Source organism: Mus caroli, chromosome 5 (assembly GCF_900094665.2).
Source record: "Mus caroli chromosome 5, CAROLI_EIJ_v1.1, whole genome shotgun sequence".
NCBI classification, from domain to species: domain Eukaryota; kingdom Metazoa; phylum Chordata; class Mammalia; order Rodentia; family Muridae; genus Mus; species Mus caroli.
The window spans coordinates 116,812,685-116,829,598 of NC_034574.1; the positions used below are offsets into that span (position 1 = coordinate 116,812,685).

Below are 16,914 nucleotides of genomic sequence, written 5' to 3' on the forward strand. Positions count from 1 at the left end.
TAGGTGATGAGCAGGTGATGTGTAGGTGATGAGCAGGTGATGTATAGGTGATGTGTTCTTCACAGCAGAACACAGCAGGCGCCACATGATGTTGATGGTTTTAAAAATAGTGAATTTCACATTTGTGGAAGGAGCTAGCAATCTCAATCCAGATTTTTCAATAGTTTCTCTGAATTTTCAGGTAGAATTTAATAAGTAAAGCCTACAATTCTGTTCTTACATAGGAAGATAATATTCTTGAAATGTATTTGTAAAAAATGGTATAACCACTATGAAATTAAGTACTTATATTTAGTGAGTTTGTTCGATTTAGGGTGCTAATATGCTACCCAAACTTGTTTTAATTCCCAGTCGAACATAGTTCCGCTGCAGCCGCCCAGGTAGCTGAGGTTAGCTGTAGTTGGCAGCCAGCTTTTATTTGGTTTTGTTTTGTTGTCCTGACTGATTGATTTTCCTGCTGAATACTGTAGTCATTGAATGCTAAGCCTGTACTCTACCACTAAATTGTATCCCCAGCCCTTGGCATTTAACTTATTTTTTTAATTACATCCAAATTGCCTGAGGGAATTGGCTCTCTCCTACCATGTAGGTCCTGGGGAGTGGACTCGGGTCTTCAGACTTGGCAGCGAGTGCCTTTACTTGGGAGTCAACCCAGCAGCCGTTGGATTTTACTTAGTAGCTTTTATTTTATATTAATTTTCCATTTCATGCCAAAATGTGCTGTTGCTGTTTTGATAATAGATTTTGAGTACCCCAGGCTAGACTCCTGTTCACCATGTAGCTGAGGATGACCTAGAACATATAGTACCTCCCAAGTGCTGGGATCTGGGGTGTGTGCTACCACACCTGGTCTGTGCTACGCTGCGGTTTGAACCCCGTGGTCCATTCTACTGTGCAAACACGCCCTGCCTGAGATCCAGCACTAGCCCCGGTCTACCAAGAGCAGTGACTGCTTCAGTGGAAGCAGAATGTAAGCGTGTGTCTAAATCCAGCATTTCTGTGTTCCACGCTCAGAAGCTCAGAGTAGTCAGCTGAGAGGACCCGGCAACTGAGAACTATGCCTCCCGTCAAAACTGGCACAGTGCTTTCTGAGCCCCGATGAGTACACAATACGTTGACAAATGGCTACGTAGTAAGATGGACTGGGATCAAAGGTGTGCGCCACCACGCCAGGCTCCGTTCCTTTTAAAATTTACCCAACAACTATAAGCTCCACCAGCACCCAGATGCTTGTTTTGTCTCCTTAGGCCACGCATGTACTCAGAGCAGGTACTCAGAGCGTGTACTCAGAGCAGGTACTCAGAGCGTGTACTCAGAGCAGGTACTCAGAGCGTGTACTCAGAGCATGTACTCAGAGCAGGTACTCAGAGCAGGTACTCAGAGCATGTACTCAGAGCAGGTACTCAGAGCAGGTACTCAGAGCAGGTACTCAGAGCATGTACTCAGAGCGTGTACTCGGAGCGTGTACTCAGAGCGTGTACTCAGAGCAGGTACTCAGAGCAGGTACTCAGAGCGTGTACTCAGAGCGTGTACTCAGAGCAGGTACTCAGAGCGTGTACTCAGAGCGTGTACTCAGAGCGTGTACTCAGAGCAGGTACTCAGAGCAGGTACTCAGAGCAGGTACTCAGAGCATGTACTCAGAGCAAGTACTCAGAGCATGTACTCAGAACATATTTCTGTGTGAGTGAGTGAGAATGGACCCCCTTGTCAAGCAGAAGACATCACCAAGTAATTTACTGCAGTGTGTCGTCCACATAAACATAGTTTGCTTTTTGTTTTTAAATCATGTTATTATACTGTATATGTGAGTATTTTGCTTGCATGCATGTACATATACCACATGCATGCCTGATGCCTGCCTGCTAAGGTTAAAATAAAAACCAGTAATCGGTGCTCTGGAACTAGAGTTAGAGAAGATTGTGAGCCACCATGTGAGTGTTTGGAATCAGACTCAAGTCTTCTGCAAGAGCAACGGGTGCTCTTAGCTACTGAGCCAGATCTCCAGTCCCATAAACATAGTTTTGTAGTTGGGTTTTTGGTCTGATATATTACACTAAGATGACAGTTTGTGTGGTCACAACCTTCAATTCTTAACCTGTATCCTTCTCTGTTCTCAAAGAAAGCATCGGAGTTCTTTGAGTTGGAAGAGGATGAAGTGCTGCATAGGTATGCATTCTTTCCTTGTACTGGCCTTGACACCAGGTAGGGACCTTATGGAGAAACTGATGTGATGTGGCTCCGAGAAGAATCAGTGCTAGGCTCCGGGGCAGGGAGGGGAGTCATAGCCAAGACTGTGGATTTGAACCCCTGTGAGGGTTCTCAGGCTTCTGCAGCAGAGAGTGCCAGGCAAGGGGAAACGCTTCTGTCAGCCAGAACCTTTGCCCCGGGGCCCTGTGTGCTCTGGAATGCTAGAAAATGGCATGGCTCAGCTACAAGACACTGCATCCTTTGTCTGAGACCCAGGTCTCCAGAGTTGAGTGCTTGCCATTCGATGTGCCGAGTCTGAGTGCTCTTGGCTTGTTCTATTGAGAAGACTATCTAGGCTTGAATCAGAAGGGATGTGGTAACCCATCACCAGTACTTGATTCCAGCATGGGAAGAGCGCATGGTGGTAAGCTGCCAGCTCTTAACTAATCCTCACTGAGACCACCAGCAGCTGAGCAGCCTGGGGAGCCCCGCAGCTTCCTCTCCCCCGGAAATCAAATAGTGAAGACAGACTTGCAAAGCCCAGAACAAGAAAATAATTGTTCCTAGTTTTGCAGAGAGCTGGCTACCTTCGTACTCTCCGCCCTCCTTCCCTCTGGCCCACCTCACACTGCTGTTTAGAAAAGGTGGATGTTTGAGAGGGGGAGTTGTTACTTTTATTTGCTTTTTAGTAAGGGTCTAACTGTGTACGTGAGAGGCAGAGCCTACATCAGAGTCATCTCCTTGGTGGTCTCTTGGGGTTCATAAATGCTTCCAGGCTCAACATAGGTAGTTATACTGATCTTAAACTTGGGAATCTCTGCCCCAGCCTCCCCAGTGCTGAGATGACAGCCAAGCAGTACCAAGCCAGGCTTCCCTCCCAGCCCTCCAGACAGGTTTTCTTTTTGTAGGCCTGGCTGTCCTAGGACAGAGGCCCTCCTGCCCCTGCTCCTGCCTCCTGGGCCCTGAGATTAAAGGCATGTGCCACTACAGCAGGCTTCTTGCTTAGACTTCTAAGGGTAGGTGCACCGTACCAACTCATATACAGTTCCTGGCCTATTTAACAGAGCCAGTTATGTGGTGAGCCTTCCAAGCAATTCAGACAGTGACAGGAGAAATCTCCAAAGCACTGAGACATCAGGACTTCTGTCTTTTCCATCTGAAGGCCCTGTCTCCTCCAGCTTGTCTAATCCCTCCAGGCCTTCCTAGGAGTGGCCTACCAGCCCTAGGGCTAGAATCTAAAAGGAATCACTTACAAGGTCCTCCAGGGTCCCGGGAGAACAGGTTTTCCCGTGTGTGACACTCACTGTGCTGCTATAAGCTGTGGTCAGTGTCAGTTTCATCAATAATACTGGAAGGCTGAGTGGCTGTGGTACAGAGGAGAATGCTGGAAGGCAGCATTTGATCTGCACATTATCCTCTTTAGCTGTAAAGGCAGCTCACAGTTCCAGGGGATCGCTTGTTCTCTTCTGGCCTCTGCAAGCACCAGGCACACATATGGTATACAGACACACAGGCAGGCAAAGCATGCATACACATCAATCAAATAAACAGAACTTTAGAATAAGAGAGACCAAACCTCCTTTGAAAGGGAAAACAGGAACGCCATTGGCCGTATCTTCCTGGCTGACATCTAGGATGTTGTCATTTATTGTGGGCAGAAACACAGCTCCATTGTATTGGGGTGTATCTCTAAATTTACACATTGTATCTCTAAGTTTAAAAAAATGTCTTTCTTTTTTTTTTCCCCTCCAGAGTCGTGTATCTCCTCCAGGCTCGCCCTGTTGATTATTGTTCGAGAATGCTGTTTGTATTCGCCACTTCAGCTACAAGTGTAAGCTCTAGAGACTCAACCTACAGCCATCTCTGCTTGGCATTTTCCCCATGTGCATTTCTCACTTCTGGCTTCATAAACACAATTCAGATAACACGTTCACCAACACACTTCTGGGTGATGCTATCCGATACTTGGGCATCTCTCAGTACACCACGCTCCAGTTAGCACTCTGGCCGCAGCATCTGCTCGGCAGGTCACATGATGCACCTGAGGTAGCTCTCAAAGGTGCTTTGTTCATCGTGATTAACTTCCCTGATCAGTCAGCACTCCTGATACCAAGCCTCTATACAAACCGGCCCTGGGAAGAAGCTCTACCAACCTCGTGACCCTGTGTGACCTGCTTCGGCCCCACTCACCCCCCAGCCTCTCTACCCGTATAAAACTGCAGCCTCGGGGAGGGGACACAAACTCATGAGTCTTGAGGAATTTTCCTATAGCAATTCTGTTGGTAGTTTTGGTGTTGAGAAGAGTGGTTTTTTTTTCTTCCTTTTTTTTTTGTTTTTTTTTTTTTGAGACACAGTCTGGCTTAGACTGTGTAGCCTCGATTGATCTCAAAGTCTTGGAAACTCTTGGCGCTTCTTTTGCCTCAGTCTCCTTAGTACTAATAGCAAATGTGAACTATTATACCCAGCTAACAATAGCTTGTGAAGCGAAGCAGCTAGATTAATAGAAGGTGAGGAACCATGCTTACATGGTCCTTAGAAGGACGAGAGGGAAATCTGAGATACTGGATGTAAGCTCACCATGGTTCCTGATTGGAGTCTGTCCTTTAGTTGTTCTTTTTGTTAGTTTGTTTTGTTTGTTTTTTTGGAGACAAGGTTTCTCCATGTAGCCCTGGCTGTCCTGGAACTCACTCTGTAGACCAGGCTGGCCTCGAACTCAGAAATTCACCTGCCTCTGCCTCCCTCGTGCTGGGATTAAAGGTGTGTGCCACCACGCCCGGCCCTTTAGTTGTTCTTTAAGTACCACTGGTGCTGCATCGATGGCCGGTTAGCGCAGGCCTGGCAGGAGCTGCTTTCACTTTCCTCCTGCTTTCACTTACTGCCTGTAAGTGAACTGTCCATTTTGTCAAGAAGAATATTAGTGAATGTATCGTCAGCAATTAATGATGACATGTATTCAGAGGTGGTTCATTAACATGATGTATACAGGAGTCGAGGGATTAAGAAAATTAAACTTAGCCGGGTAGTGGTGGCGCACGCCTTTAATCCCAGCACTTGGGAGGCAGAGGCAGGTGGATTTCTGAGTTCGAGGCCAGCCTGGTCTACAGAGTGAGTTCCAGGACAGCCAGGGCTACACAGAGAAACCCTGTCTTGAAACCCATGCCCCCCCAAGAAAAGAGAGAGAGAAAGAAAATTAAACTTTATTGCATTTCAAGGGGAAGCTCTCTTTGGTTTCCAGTGCTGGCTGCGGCTGGGAGCAGGTGGGGGTCGCTGCCTTGGTTCTGCCCACAGTCTTAGCCACCACTGCATTAGCACCAGTAATGCAAAGAACAAGGGGGTCTCTTGAGTTCCTTCCAGGGTCGAGTTAGTGTTGAGCTGCTTGCTCAGCTCTGTGCTGGTTAACAGCAGAGATAATTGAGCTCAAGTAAAGTGGAAAAATAACCAAGGGAATGGATGTTTTTACTGCCTAAGTTGAAGTCAGTTGCCTGGCCGAGGCTGCAGTGTACAGCTTGACTCTCCAAGCCTCTTTCTTGTTTTACAGATGCTGGGCATGCGCCAGCTAACGTTTGCCCACAAAGCACGAGCTCTGCAGTGTCTCCTCTATTTGGCTGACAAGGAAACAATAGAATCTCTCTTCAAAAAGCCCATTAAAGAAATGAAGTAAGTAGAGCTTGATGTATTGTTTTAGAAGGACGTAAACAGATTTCATCTGCTTATATCTGAGCCATAACTTTTGAGCCCTTGATTGAATTATGTGGATGCTTAGCGGTTGCTATGTAAATGCAGGCCCATTATCTTGATTGTTGATATTTAAGCAAAGGCAAAGCAGGCCTATAAGAACATCTTAGCAACATTTGGAAGTTGACTGTTTCCTTGTTAAATTGATTTCTATCTAAGCTGCATCCTCTGAAGATACCTGCAGCCTAAATGGACATGAAACAACAAGCTAGCCCCCTGGACCCCACAAGTAGTTTTGGTTTTAGATTTAAATGTGAGCCACAAGAACGATCCTTACAAAGACCTCTGTTTTCCAGATCCTATCTGAAATGTATAACTTTCCTGGCATCATTTGAGACGTTGAATATTCCCATCACGTATGAATTATTCTGCAACAGTCCCAAAGAAGGCATGATTAAGGGCTTGTGGAAGAACCACAGCCACGAACCTATGGTATGTAGTCACTGGCCATGGCGCTCCTGTCTTTACCTATGCAGTGTGTGTCACCCAGTCACCCAACCCCCCAGATGCCCAGAGATCTTTTACCCGCAGTAGGTCTAATGCCCTAGACCTTTCTGTAGGTCTGCAGCCCACTATATGGAATGGTAAGACAATATGGTCGGTCCTTTCCATTCTTAGAGTATATAGGTTAGTCATGCTTGCAAGCAAGAAGGCACTGTCGTACTTCCTTCCAAGGCCCACTCTAGAGGGAGAGGTGCCCGTCTCCTGGGCTTAGTTGTCTTTGGGAGACTGGAGCTGGGACAGGTGTGAGGCCAGCAGGCAGCCCGGGTTTTTATTATTATTATTGTTGTTGTTATTATTATTATTATTGAATTAGGAGCTGAAAACAGGACATTAGACATTTATAGGTTATTGTCTGTATGTTTTATGAAGGTACCCTGCCTTTTTAAAAGGCTGGTTGGACTGACTTACTGACGTCTCAAAGCAATGTGATGTTATTGTTTTCTTGTCTGGTGTTTTGGCTTTTAGGCGGTACGATTGGTGGCAGAGCTTTGCTTAGAATACAAAATCTACGACCTGCAGCTTTGGAATGGGCTCTTGCAGAAGCTTCTGGGCTTCAACATGGTGAGGCTTGGGTCTTCCCGACGCACAACATCCTAGCGTTTCGAAGCTAACACCGGCTAGCGATGTATATTGATGCAAACATCTGCTCCTGGGCTCCCGCCAGACTATTAGAGAAAGTCAAACTCAGAATGATCTTGAGGGGCTGGGAACGTAGCTCGGGTGGCTGCCTGACTAGCAGCTTAAAGCCCAGCATCACAGGAACTGAACGTGGGGTCCAGAGTCAGTAATCCCAGCAGTCAAGGAGTCGAGGCAAGAGAATCATAGATTTGAGGGTTGCTCATTTGCATATCTAGTTCATACCCATCCTGAGACCCTGACTCAAAAAGAAGTTAAAAGTGCTGTACACCTGCAATCCCATTTAAGGCCAGCCTGGGCTGTGGCTGAGGCCCCGTCTCAAAGTGGGTTTTAAAACAGGCTAAGACTTTGTGTTGACACACTGGAGTTTAGGACTTTGGGAGTCTCATTTTGGAATTTCCCTTTTACAGATTCCTTACCTGAGGAAAGTGTTATCCTGCATTTCTAGCATCCATTCGTTATGGCAGGTATGTCCTTTCCCTTTAAGGTACACGTCATCGTGTTTAATCTCTGAGCTAGGTCGTCTAAGGGTGCCCTGTGTCGAGCCATCAGCTTCTTCCTTAGAGACATGGATGGTGTAGGATGGCGTTCCGGTGGCCTCAGCTGCTGCTTTGCCTGGTCAGGGCTCTGCTTTCTGAGTTCCTCAGGCTGCATGAGTCACCTGGCACTGCTCTAGCATTTGTCACAGTGCCATTGATTCTATTTAAGTGTTGGTAGGACTGCCCCCTCACAGACCTTACTGATCTTGAAAGTTGGGGTCTTTCTCTGTTTTATCGTGTTTAGTCTCATGAGTTGTGCACCTCATAATCATCGTACAGAACTCGATCATTTAGGGGGCCAGCGAGATGGCTCAGTGGGAGAGGCACTTGCCACCAAGCCTCACAACTTGAGTTCAAATCCTGGGTCCACTTGGTAGAAGGAGAGAAACAACACCCCCAGGTTGTCCTGTGACTGGTGTATACACACTCCCTTGCACATGTACACACGTTTTCAAAAAGAAGTAGGTAATTTATTCTCAGTTTACTAAAACAGCATGAGAATTTTTAAGTAAAACAAGAAATTCTCCTTCACTTCTTCTAGACTCGCTCTCCTATTACACAAACATTGGGTGTATGTACACATAAGTGTATTTGATGTCCTTAAAACAGTGTTTTAAAGTGCTATTTTTCTTCAGTTATGTGTATGTGTGTCTGGGTGTGTGCACATGAGTGCCATGCCCAAGCAGGGCAGAAAAGGGTGTGAGATCCTCTGGGACTAGATAAAGGCCGTGTGAGCTGCCTGATGTGGGTGCAGGCACTGAGCTCTGTCCCCTGCTTGAGCAGCCAGAGCTCATGACCATGGAGTTATGGCTCTAGCTTTAAAGGTGCTGTTTCCATGTGACAGGCCCAGCTGGGTGACTGTCTGGTCTCAGGACACGTAGGTCTAGCATTGTTTACTAAGGTGGCATCCTTTTCAAGGGTTTATCATTATGTGGCTTTACTACATTTACAGACTTGAACAGCCATCACGATTAGCTAGTGTGAGACTGTTTTCCTCTTTTCAGAAGGACACCTCAGAGCTGGGTCTACATCTTGGGGTAGCATACATGAGGCCAGTCCCCAGAACGGCCAGAAGCAGCAAAAGGTCCCCCATACTGGCAGCCATCTTGCCCTCCTCCTTGACCCCAGCGACTCCTCATCTTTCTATGGCTTTCTCTGACTTAGACATTTCACATCTGATGGCTCACATGATGAGCTCCATGTCTGGCTCCTCTCCTGTAACCTAACGCTATGTTGTGTCTTTTTCGATCTTCACTTCTTCTATCACCTGTAATAATAACAGACCCTTGATTTCCGTGAGGGCCACCCTAGGATCCCAGCACCCCTCAGCATGCCTCAGCTTTTTGTTTTGTTTTGAATTTTTTTGTTTTTCGAGACGACGGGGTTTCTCTGTATAGCCCTGGCTGTCCTGGAACTCACTCTGTAGACCAGGCTGGCCTCGAACTCAGAAATCCGCCTGCCTCTGCCTCCCGAGTGCTGGGATTAAAGGCATGCACCATCACTGCCCTGTGCGCCGTGATTTTTGCTCCAGTCCCATATATGAAAAGGCATGCTGTTTGAATGTAACAAACCCACTTCCATTTTTATTGCATTTTTACATAATTAGTGTGTGTGTATGCACATGTGTGCAATATTTTGTGAGTAGCAGTCAGAAGGGAACTTACGGGAGTCAGTTCTCAGCTTCTACCATACAGGCCCCTCAGGCCAAACTCAGCTCAGCGCATCCAGCTTGGCCGCCGGTACCATCACCCAGTGAGCCAGCTGGCCAGCGTATTTTAAGTCAGCTCTAGATTACTCATAACACCTAACACTGTGCACTGTATAAATAGTTGTCACACAGCAGCAGGTAGGAATCATGCTCAATCTGGGCATCCCGTTCTGTGACTGTGAAACGGGGTGTCTAGTGTCCTAGACGTGGGTTCTTCAGTGCCCGTGTCCCCACAGGTGCCCTACTTCAGCAAAGCTTGGCAGCGTGTGATCCAGATCCCTCTGCTCTCAGGTAAGTGAGCGTCCAGCCTCTCAACACCGACAGTAGCACTTTGGGGTTGTTTAGTGTTAAGACGGGGTTTTACACTATAGCCCAGGCTAGCTTTAAACAGCGTCAGCCTTCCAAGGGACAGGATTAAAGGCTGGGCGGCCATGCCTGGCTGACCATGGCATTTTGATGTTGGAGTACTCACGTGTTTATCACCTTTTCTCTTCAGCTTCCTGTCCTTTAAGACCCAGTCAGTTAGCAGACTGCTGTGACAGTCTCGTCGCTATCCTTGAGTAAGTAGATGTGCGCTCTCCTCAAGTTCCTTTCCAGTGGGCATCTCTGAGCACAGTGGTCACGTAGCCATGGTTACCTCCTAGGCTCCAGTCATGTCCTGTCCACTGCCGTCTTTCACGTTCTCCTGTTTTGTTTCTACATAGGGTCTTATATAGCCCTGGCTGGCCTAGAACTTGCCGAGTGCTGAGACTCTTGATTCTCCTGCCTCCACCTCTGGAGAGCTGGGATTACAGGTGTGCACCACCACACATCGCTTCAGAAACTCTGTTTTATTTTGTTTTAATAAAAGGTCTCACATAGCACGAGCAGGCCTCAGAACCTATGTGCTTTCATTCTTTTTTTTGGGGGGGGGGTTTCGAGGCTTTAATTCTTTTAATTCCTTACCTTTAATTCTTCTGCCTCCAGCTCTCGGGTGCTGGTATTACAGGCTTGTGCCGTCATGTCCACTTCAAAGTAGTGCTTCGTGCATTCTAGGCCAGCGCTGGACCACCCAAGCTCCAGTCCCCGCCCCAGAATAAAGTCTCAGATTATATACCATTCTTTTTTTTAAATATTGTATTTATTTTATGTATATGAGTACACTGTCACCGTCTCCAGACACACCAGAAGAGGGCATTGAATCCCATTTCAGATGGTTGTGAGCCACCATGTGGTTGCTGGGAATTGAACTCAGCATCATTGGAAGAACAGTCAGTGCTCCTAACCGCTGAGCCATCTCTCCAGCCCTGTATACCATTCTTGAGTAGCGTGAGTTAATGGCATGCTCTGCCCATTAACTCTCTGCCCATCAAAGCACATTGTGTGTGCTGCCTGTCCATGAATCACCTGGTGGCTCTCACAGCCCTTGGGTCCCAAGTAAGTCTTCTAGTTTACTATCACTGATATTTTACTGTGCCTCACTTATAGGTTAAGTCTTATGACAAATGTGTATGCATAAGGAAATAGGTTTGGGCAGAATCCACAGTTACGGTGTCCAGTGGAATTGAATCCTCCAAGTAAGACAGGGGCAACTGTCAGGCTTTTTCTTAAGGAAGTTAAGCTGACATTACTTTCACTAAATGCACCTAGTATTGTTGCAATGCCTACTTTTTACATGTTCTGGAAAGTTCTCAGAAGTTTCCTCAGAAGCTGATGTTCACCGCCCTCTGAGATTGGCACCCAATCTAAGTGTGAGTTTATGCCTCTTGCTAAGTCCTGTAGCATTGTCACGTGGACCCTGGGCATCTACAAAGTTTGTTTGTTTTTGTTGCTCCAGTACCACCCAAGACAGGGTTTCTCTGTGTAGTTCTGGCTGCCCTAGAACTCGCTTTATAGACCAAGCTGTCCTCAAACTCAGATCCTCCTGTCTTTGCCTCCGAGTGTGGGATTAAAGGAGTGTGCCACCATGCCCCGCTTGAGCGTCTAAGAATGTATCCTATGCATGTGCAGGTGTCCGGGCATCGTCTGCATGCAGACAGCAGTCTGTGTCCTAGAAGATTCTTTTTGTTTTCTATGTGGAATGCTCTCAAAGGCTCTTTCCTTATTAGTAAGAATGGGCATTGAAAGTAGTTGGCAGTGGCCGGGAAACATCTGTGGAAGTGGAGAAAGGCTAATGTGGTCTAATAAACCTGCCAGGCCATTAACTAATTCCTGCCCCCTCTCAAAGATGTCCAGTTTCAGATGACCTGGACCTGATGGGAGTCGCCAAGCAGTACGTCCAGTTAGACCTTCCTGCTTTTGCTCTGACCTGCCTGATGCTCATGCCCCACTCTGAAAAAAGACACCAGCAGATCAAGGTATGGTCTGCATTCGTTCGTTTTTCCCCTCAGGTTGCCAGGGCACACTGCACGTCTCTCAGAAGACGGCATTTTCTCTCACCAAACCCATACCTCACTGATACCCAGTGTGGGTGAGGCGGGCTAACAGGAAGCAACAAGATCCATTGAAGTACATCTGAGGGATATCTTAAAAAGAGTTCAGCCATTATTCTGTTATCTGGGAGAAACTGGTTTTCTTGGCAGAGCACAGTGAACTGAGAAAAACTGTTTTAGCAGCAGTCTTCAAGCCAGCTGTGGCCACAGCTTTATCATCTTTAATCCCTGCACTCAAGAGGCAGAGGCTGGCGGATCACTGAGTTCCCGCCCATCTTGGTTGCCTCCAAGACCTTTCTTCTTCTCACCAAAAGAAAGGAGGGGAGAGGGGGGATGTGATCAGGATGGAAAGTGAATTTTTAACAAGGGAAAGAAGCAGAGTAGCCTTGTAACCCATTGTAGACTGGATAGGTCCAGAGGGGTAGTAACACAGAGGCTGTGGAAGGCCTCTAGCTAAAACCTGAGGGGAAGGTCTCCTTGGTGGGAGGTTGGTAATCAGATTGAGCAAGGTGAGGAGGCCTCTAAGGAGGGATTTTTGGTTTGGTTTGGTTTGGTTTGTTTTTTTTCTTCTTTTTTATTTGTTTAATTTTATTTTATTTGAGACAGGGTTTCTCTCTGTAGCCCAGACTGTCCTCTCACTCTGTAGAGCAGGCTGGGGCTGGAGAGATGGCCCAGTGGTTAAGAGGGTTCAGTTCCCAGCACCCACGTGGTAACGGTAGACCAGGCTGGCCTAGAACTCAGAGAGATCCACCTGCCTCAGCCTCCTGAGCACTAGGAATAAAGGTGTGTGCCACCACTGCCCTGCTTGAGGCAGAACTTTTAAAATAATTCTTAGGACAAAGGCTTCTGAAATGTCTCCAGTTATTCGCCTCCCCAGGTGGATGGGACAGCAGTGGTCTGACTAACCAATCACACACGCTCTCATGGCCGCCTGTCTCCCCATCCCATTTGCTGTCGAGGCTGTCTGTGCTGGTCTTTAACTGTTCTGATTACTCAACCCCATCCTACTACTTTTCAGCTTCAGGATGTAAATGCATGTTGCCACCACAGAGAAAGCCTGGTAAACAGCTTCATCTTTTGCATACGTTGTATGAAAGCACATTTTTTTCTCCTTGTCTGGGCAATTTGTTTTCAATAGACGTACATTAGAAATGAAACCGTCTTATTTTTGAATTTTAGGAAAACTGATGAACTTCTAGTGTGTGTGGAAATGACCCCGAAGGGGGTTATACAGGCCCCGTGACCCCCACTCTCCATCCTCTCTCCCACCCCACAGCCACCCTTCTTTCTTGAGACCAAGGTCTGGTGAACCAGGCTGGCCTCAAATTCACAGTGTAGCCAAGGACAGCCTTCCCCCTCCCAAGTGCCATGACTACAGGTACCCTCCACTGTGCCCAGTTTCTTAAGTCTGAAGCCAGAACATGGGGCTCGGTGTGTGCTGGGCGGACACTCTACCAAGTGCCCAGCTTCCAAATTTAAAAATCTTAAAGAATTTTTAAAAGCCTCCCAGACTTAACAGCATAGCATTACTATAACGCTTTTTAAAGTACGTTTTAATTTTTTTTTTTTAGAATTTTCTGAATTCCTGTGATGCTCAGATCATTTTACAGCAGTTAGAAGAACATATGAACACTGGCCAGCTAGCAGGGTTTTCACATCAGGTAAGGACAATTCCACTTCATTTTTGCTCTGTCTGATCACAGAAGGTAATTCTTATCCCCCAAATAGTCTTTCACTCTTAATTAAAAGCTTAGTTGTTTAATAGTCAGGTACTGGCTGGGGATGTGACTTAGTGGTAAAGCACTTTCTGACATACTCAAGAACCCGGATTCAGTCCCCAGCATCACATGAAGATAGAAAAGACAGGTGCCCTGGCTGTCTTGCTTACTGTTGTGCCCACTGGAGAATTGTACCCATAAATACCGGTAATTAAATCTTCTTCCCCATTAAAAATAAAACCTGGGTGCACAACCATAGTCGGTTTCTATTTGTGTGCTGCTAGGCCACGCCCTTTCTCCCAGAGGCTTAGTTTCTATTTGTGTGCTGCTAGGCCACACCCTTTCTCCCAGAGGCTTAGTCCCAGGGCTCCAGTTATTCAGTTTCTGACTGCCAGAAATCTGTTTTGGCAAAGGGCTTACAGTTAAACACATTTTAATATAATGATAACTGTCATCCCATAGATTAGAAGTCTGGTTCTGAATCATGTTGTAAATAAGAAGGAATTTGGGATCTTGGCAAAGACAAAGTACTTTCAGTTGTTGAAATGCCATGTGATAAACACCGGCAACGTCACTGAATTGGTAAACTATTTGGCAAATGACTTCAGGTAAGTTAATGATCAGTTTACTGTAGAACTTCTTAAAACGGATCTTGATTCTGCAGAAAGATGGCCGCTATAAAGCTGTGTGGCCGTAGCCACCTATTGAGCCGTAGCATTCCTACACATTCCCTGGAGTTCAGGCTCCTGCAGCTTGGAACCTTGAAACACGAATCCGTCATCCAGTAATTAAAGGAGCTGCCTGGATCCTCAAAATAGGTGTCTTCCTAGTCCCACTCTGAACCCTAAATTACAACTTGATTCCTTAGACGCGTGATTGGAGCACTGCTTGCTAGAGTTACATAACACGTGGCTCTTGCTAAGCTTGGCTAGCTGACTCTCCACACCCACAAGGGAAGGAACAGTGAGCTGCCTGGGCTGGAGCCACGACTGCATATGGGAAGGAAAAAGGAGGGGAGTACCAGCTGACACTGGAAGGGAACGTGTAGTCAGAGGCAGTGGCCACGGCTCTGTCGTCCAGGTGTTCTCTCTGGGGTGCCCTGTCCCCTTCACACACCACAATTCTAGCTGTTAGTTCATCCTCAAACCCATGAGTACATTGTCCTCTGTGAGGGACAGTTGATCCGTACACTAGACCATATCTATGTGAAGAAGAATACTGCTTGTATACTTTGACATCGGTCTACACTGTCAATAGCCATCCCCACAGGAAGCTCCAGCCAGGGTCTCCTCACGCCTGCCTTGTTCTTTGTGGTTCCACAGTGTAGATGAAGCATCAGCGTTGATAAATGAGTATTCAAAGCATTGTGGGAAGCCTGTGCCAGCAGATGCAGCTCCCTGTGAGATCCTGCAGGTAAGCCAGCTGATAACTGCCTCACGTCCCACCTGAGACCATTTAGATACATTTGTTTATTTTTTATATATATACACACATACATACATACATACACTGTAGATGTTTACAGACACACCAGAAGAGGGCATCGGATCCCTTTATAGATGGTTGTGAGCCACCAGTTGGTTGCTGGGATTTGAACTCAGGACCTCCAGAAGAGCAGTCAGTGCTCTTAACCGCTGAGCCATCTCTCCAGCCCTGGTTTGTTTTCTTTTTACATGTAAGACCTGGTCTTACATGTCGCTCTGGCTGTCATGTGCTCACTCTGTGGTCCAAGCAGGCCTAGAACTCACTGAGATCCTCCTGCCTCTGCCTCATGAGTACTGGGATTAGAGGCGAGCACCACCACGGCCAACGTCATTATCAACTACTATGTGCACATAGTTTTCTGTGTTCCCTATGGTTCGCTGACACCAGCACCCCCATAAGCATGAGAAGTGAATCGGCTGTACTAGGATATTAGAGCCGCCATGATGTCACTAAAGCCCACAGGCTAAGTGACCTGAGTCATTTGCTGCCTAATGGCCCAGCTGTGAATGGAACCCCAGGGCCTCTTGGCATGCCACAGTGCACCTGTGTTTAGTTACTGACCATAAAGAATGAGTTGTGTTCATGGCAGTTGGCTGTGCTCTGACTGTGTTGGTTAGACATTGTAGTGACAAATTCTAAGGAGCAAAGGCTTGTTACCAAGATTGCAGGCCAGGGCCACTGGCTCCTCAGCCTGTGACAAGACAACGTGACTGATGTCACCAAGCTGCTGGTCAGGAGTGGGAAACTCCTGTCTAGGCACAGCCTTAGCAAGCCGAGAGTCCTCTAACCCAGCCCAGTTCTAGATGGCACCACCTCCTAAGGTGCCAGCAAAGGGACTTGCCGACACTGTTGAGTAGTGCCACCAGGTGGAGATTGGTGACACCCATGCTGACACCATGACAACACAGTATTGACTTTACAAAATAGAGAGTCTTGAGACAACTTTGTAACCCATAGTAAAGTTTGTTTCTCTCTAGTTGTACCTGTCACACTCTGGGCGCTTGTGTATGTGTGTTCTAACCCTGTAGCTGAGCCCTGGCTCTGTAGCTTATCTAACAATCTCCTCTTTTACAACTGAAGTGGGGCTGGGAAGAGGGCTTAGCAGGGAGGAGCAGCTGCTGCCAGGCCTGATTACATGAATTTGATCCCCAAGAGCCATGGGTGGAAGGGGAGAGCTGTCCACAAGGCTGTCCTCTGGCTCCCGTGTGCATGTGTGCTCTCTCTCTCTCTCTCACACACACACACACACACACACACACACACACACACACAAACAAAACTATAACGATGGTGACAATGGAGCTGATGCTCATGAGTTATGCTTCTGTTTTTCTCCCATTTAGACATTTCTTGGTGGATCGTAGTAAAACAAACAAGTTTTCAAAACAAGAGGAAGTCTGGAGTCTGCCGCTAATTAATCATATTTATTGCAGCTTATAAATTGTGCAATCTCTGTTTCATTATCCTGTAAGGAATAAATAAGACATTCAATATTGACCTAACTGACTTGAATGTCTCATATGATGAATCAATAAACTATGTGCACATAGTTTTGATGTTGGTTTCTTGTGTCATTTGTAGGGGTTTTGTTTTGAAGTTTTGGGTGATGTTAGGGGTGCAAGGGTTTTTTGGTTGGTTGTTTTAAGATAGAATTCTCTGTGTAGCCCTGGCTGTCCTGGAACTTTCTCTGTAGAGCTGGCTGACCTTACACTCAAACATCTCCCTGCCTCTGCCTCCAGGCCCTGGGATTAAAAGCAGGCACCACCACAGCCTGCCCCCTCGTGTAATTTGTAGTCTCAGGGGGTTTTTGCACTATACATGAAGGAAACAAAATGTAAAGATAGTTCACTTTCAGGGGCCAGAGAGGAATCTCCAGCAGTTAAGAACACAGAAGGCAGGGCTGGAGAGATGGCTCAGTGGTTAAGAGCGCTGAACTGGTCCTAAGTTCAATTCCCAGGAACCACATGGTGGCTCATAACCATCTGTAATGG

At 46.8% G+C, this 16,914-nt stretch overlaps 1 protein-coding gene across 1 annotated transcript in view; it reads left to right on the top strand.

Annotated features, from left to right (window-relative positions):
* Nucleotides 1-16,479, top strand: part of Kntc1 (kinetochore associated 1) — a 72,836-nt gene extending 56,357 nt beyond the window's left edge. Inside the window, exons 52-64 of the mRNA XM_021163556.1 lie at nt 2,120-2,166; nt 3,940-4,018; nt 5,726-5,844; nt 6,219-6,354; nt 6,892-6,987; nt 7,473-7,529; nt 9,546-9,600; nt 9,806-9,869; nt 11,516-11,645; nt 13,292-13,381; nt 13,901-14,046; nt 14,761-14,851; nt 16,267-16,479. Of these exons, the coding sequence (XP_021019215.1) occupies nt 2,120-2,166; nt 3,940-4,018; nt 5,726-5,844; nt 6,219-6,354; nt 6,892-6,987; nt 7,473-7,529; nt 9,546-9,600; nt 9,806-9,869; nt 11,516-11,645; nt 13,292-13,381; nt 13,901-14,046; nt 14,761-14,851; nt 16,267-16,287 (1,131 nt within the window). The 3' untranslated portion in view covers nt 16,288-16,479. The remainder of the gene's footprint in view (nt 1-2,119; nt 2,167-3,939; nt 4,019-5,725; nt 5,845-6,218; nt 6,355-6,891; nt 6,988-7,472; nt 7,530-9,545; nt 9,601-9,805; nt 9,870-11,515; nt 11,646-13,291; nt 13,382-13,900; nt 14,047-14,760; nt 14,852-16,266) is intronic.
* Nucleotides 16,480-16,914: the final 435 nt, after the last annotated feature.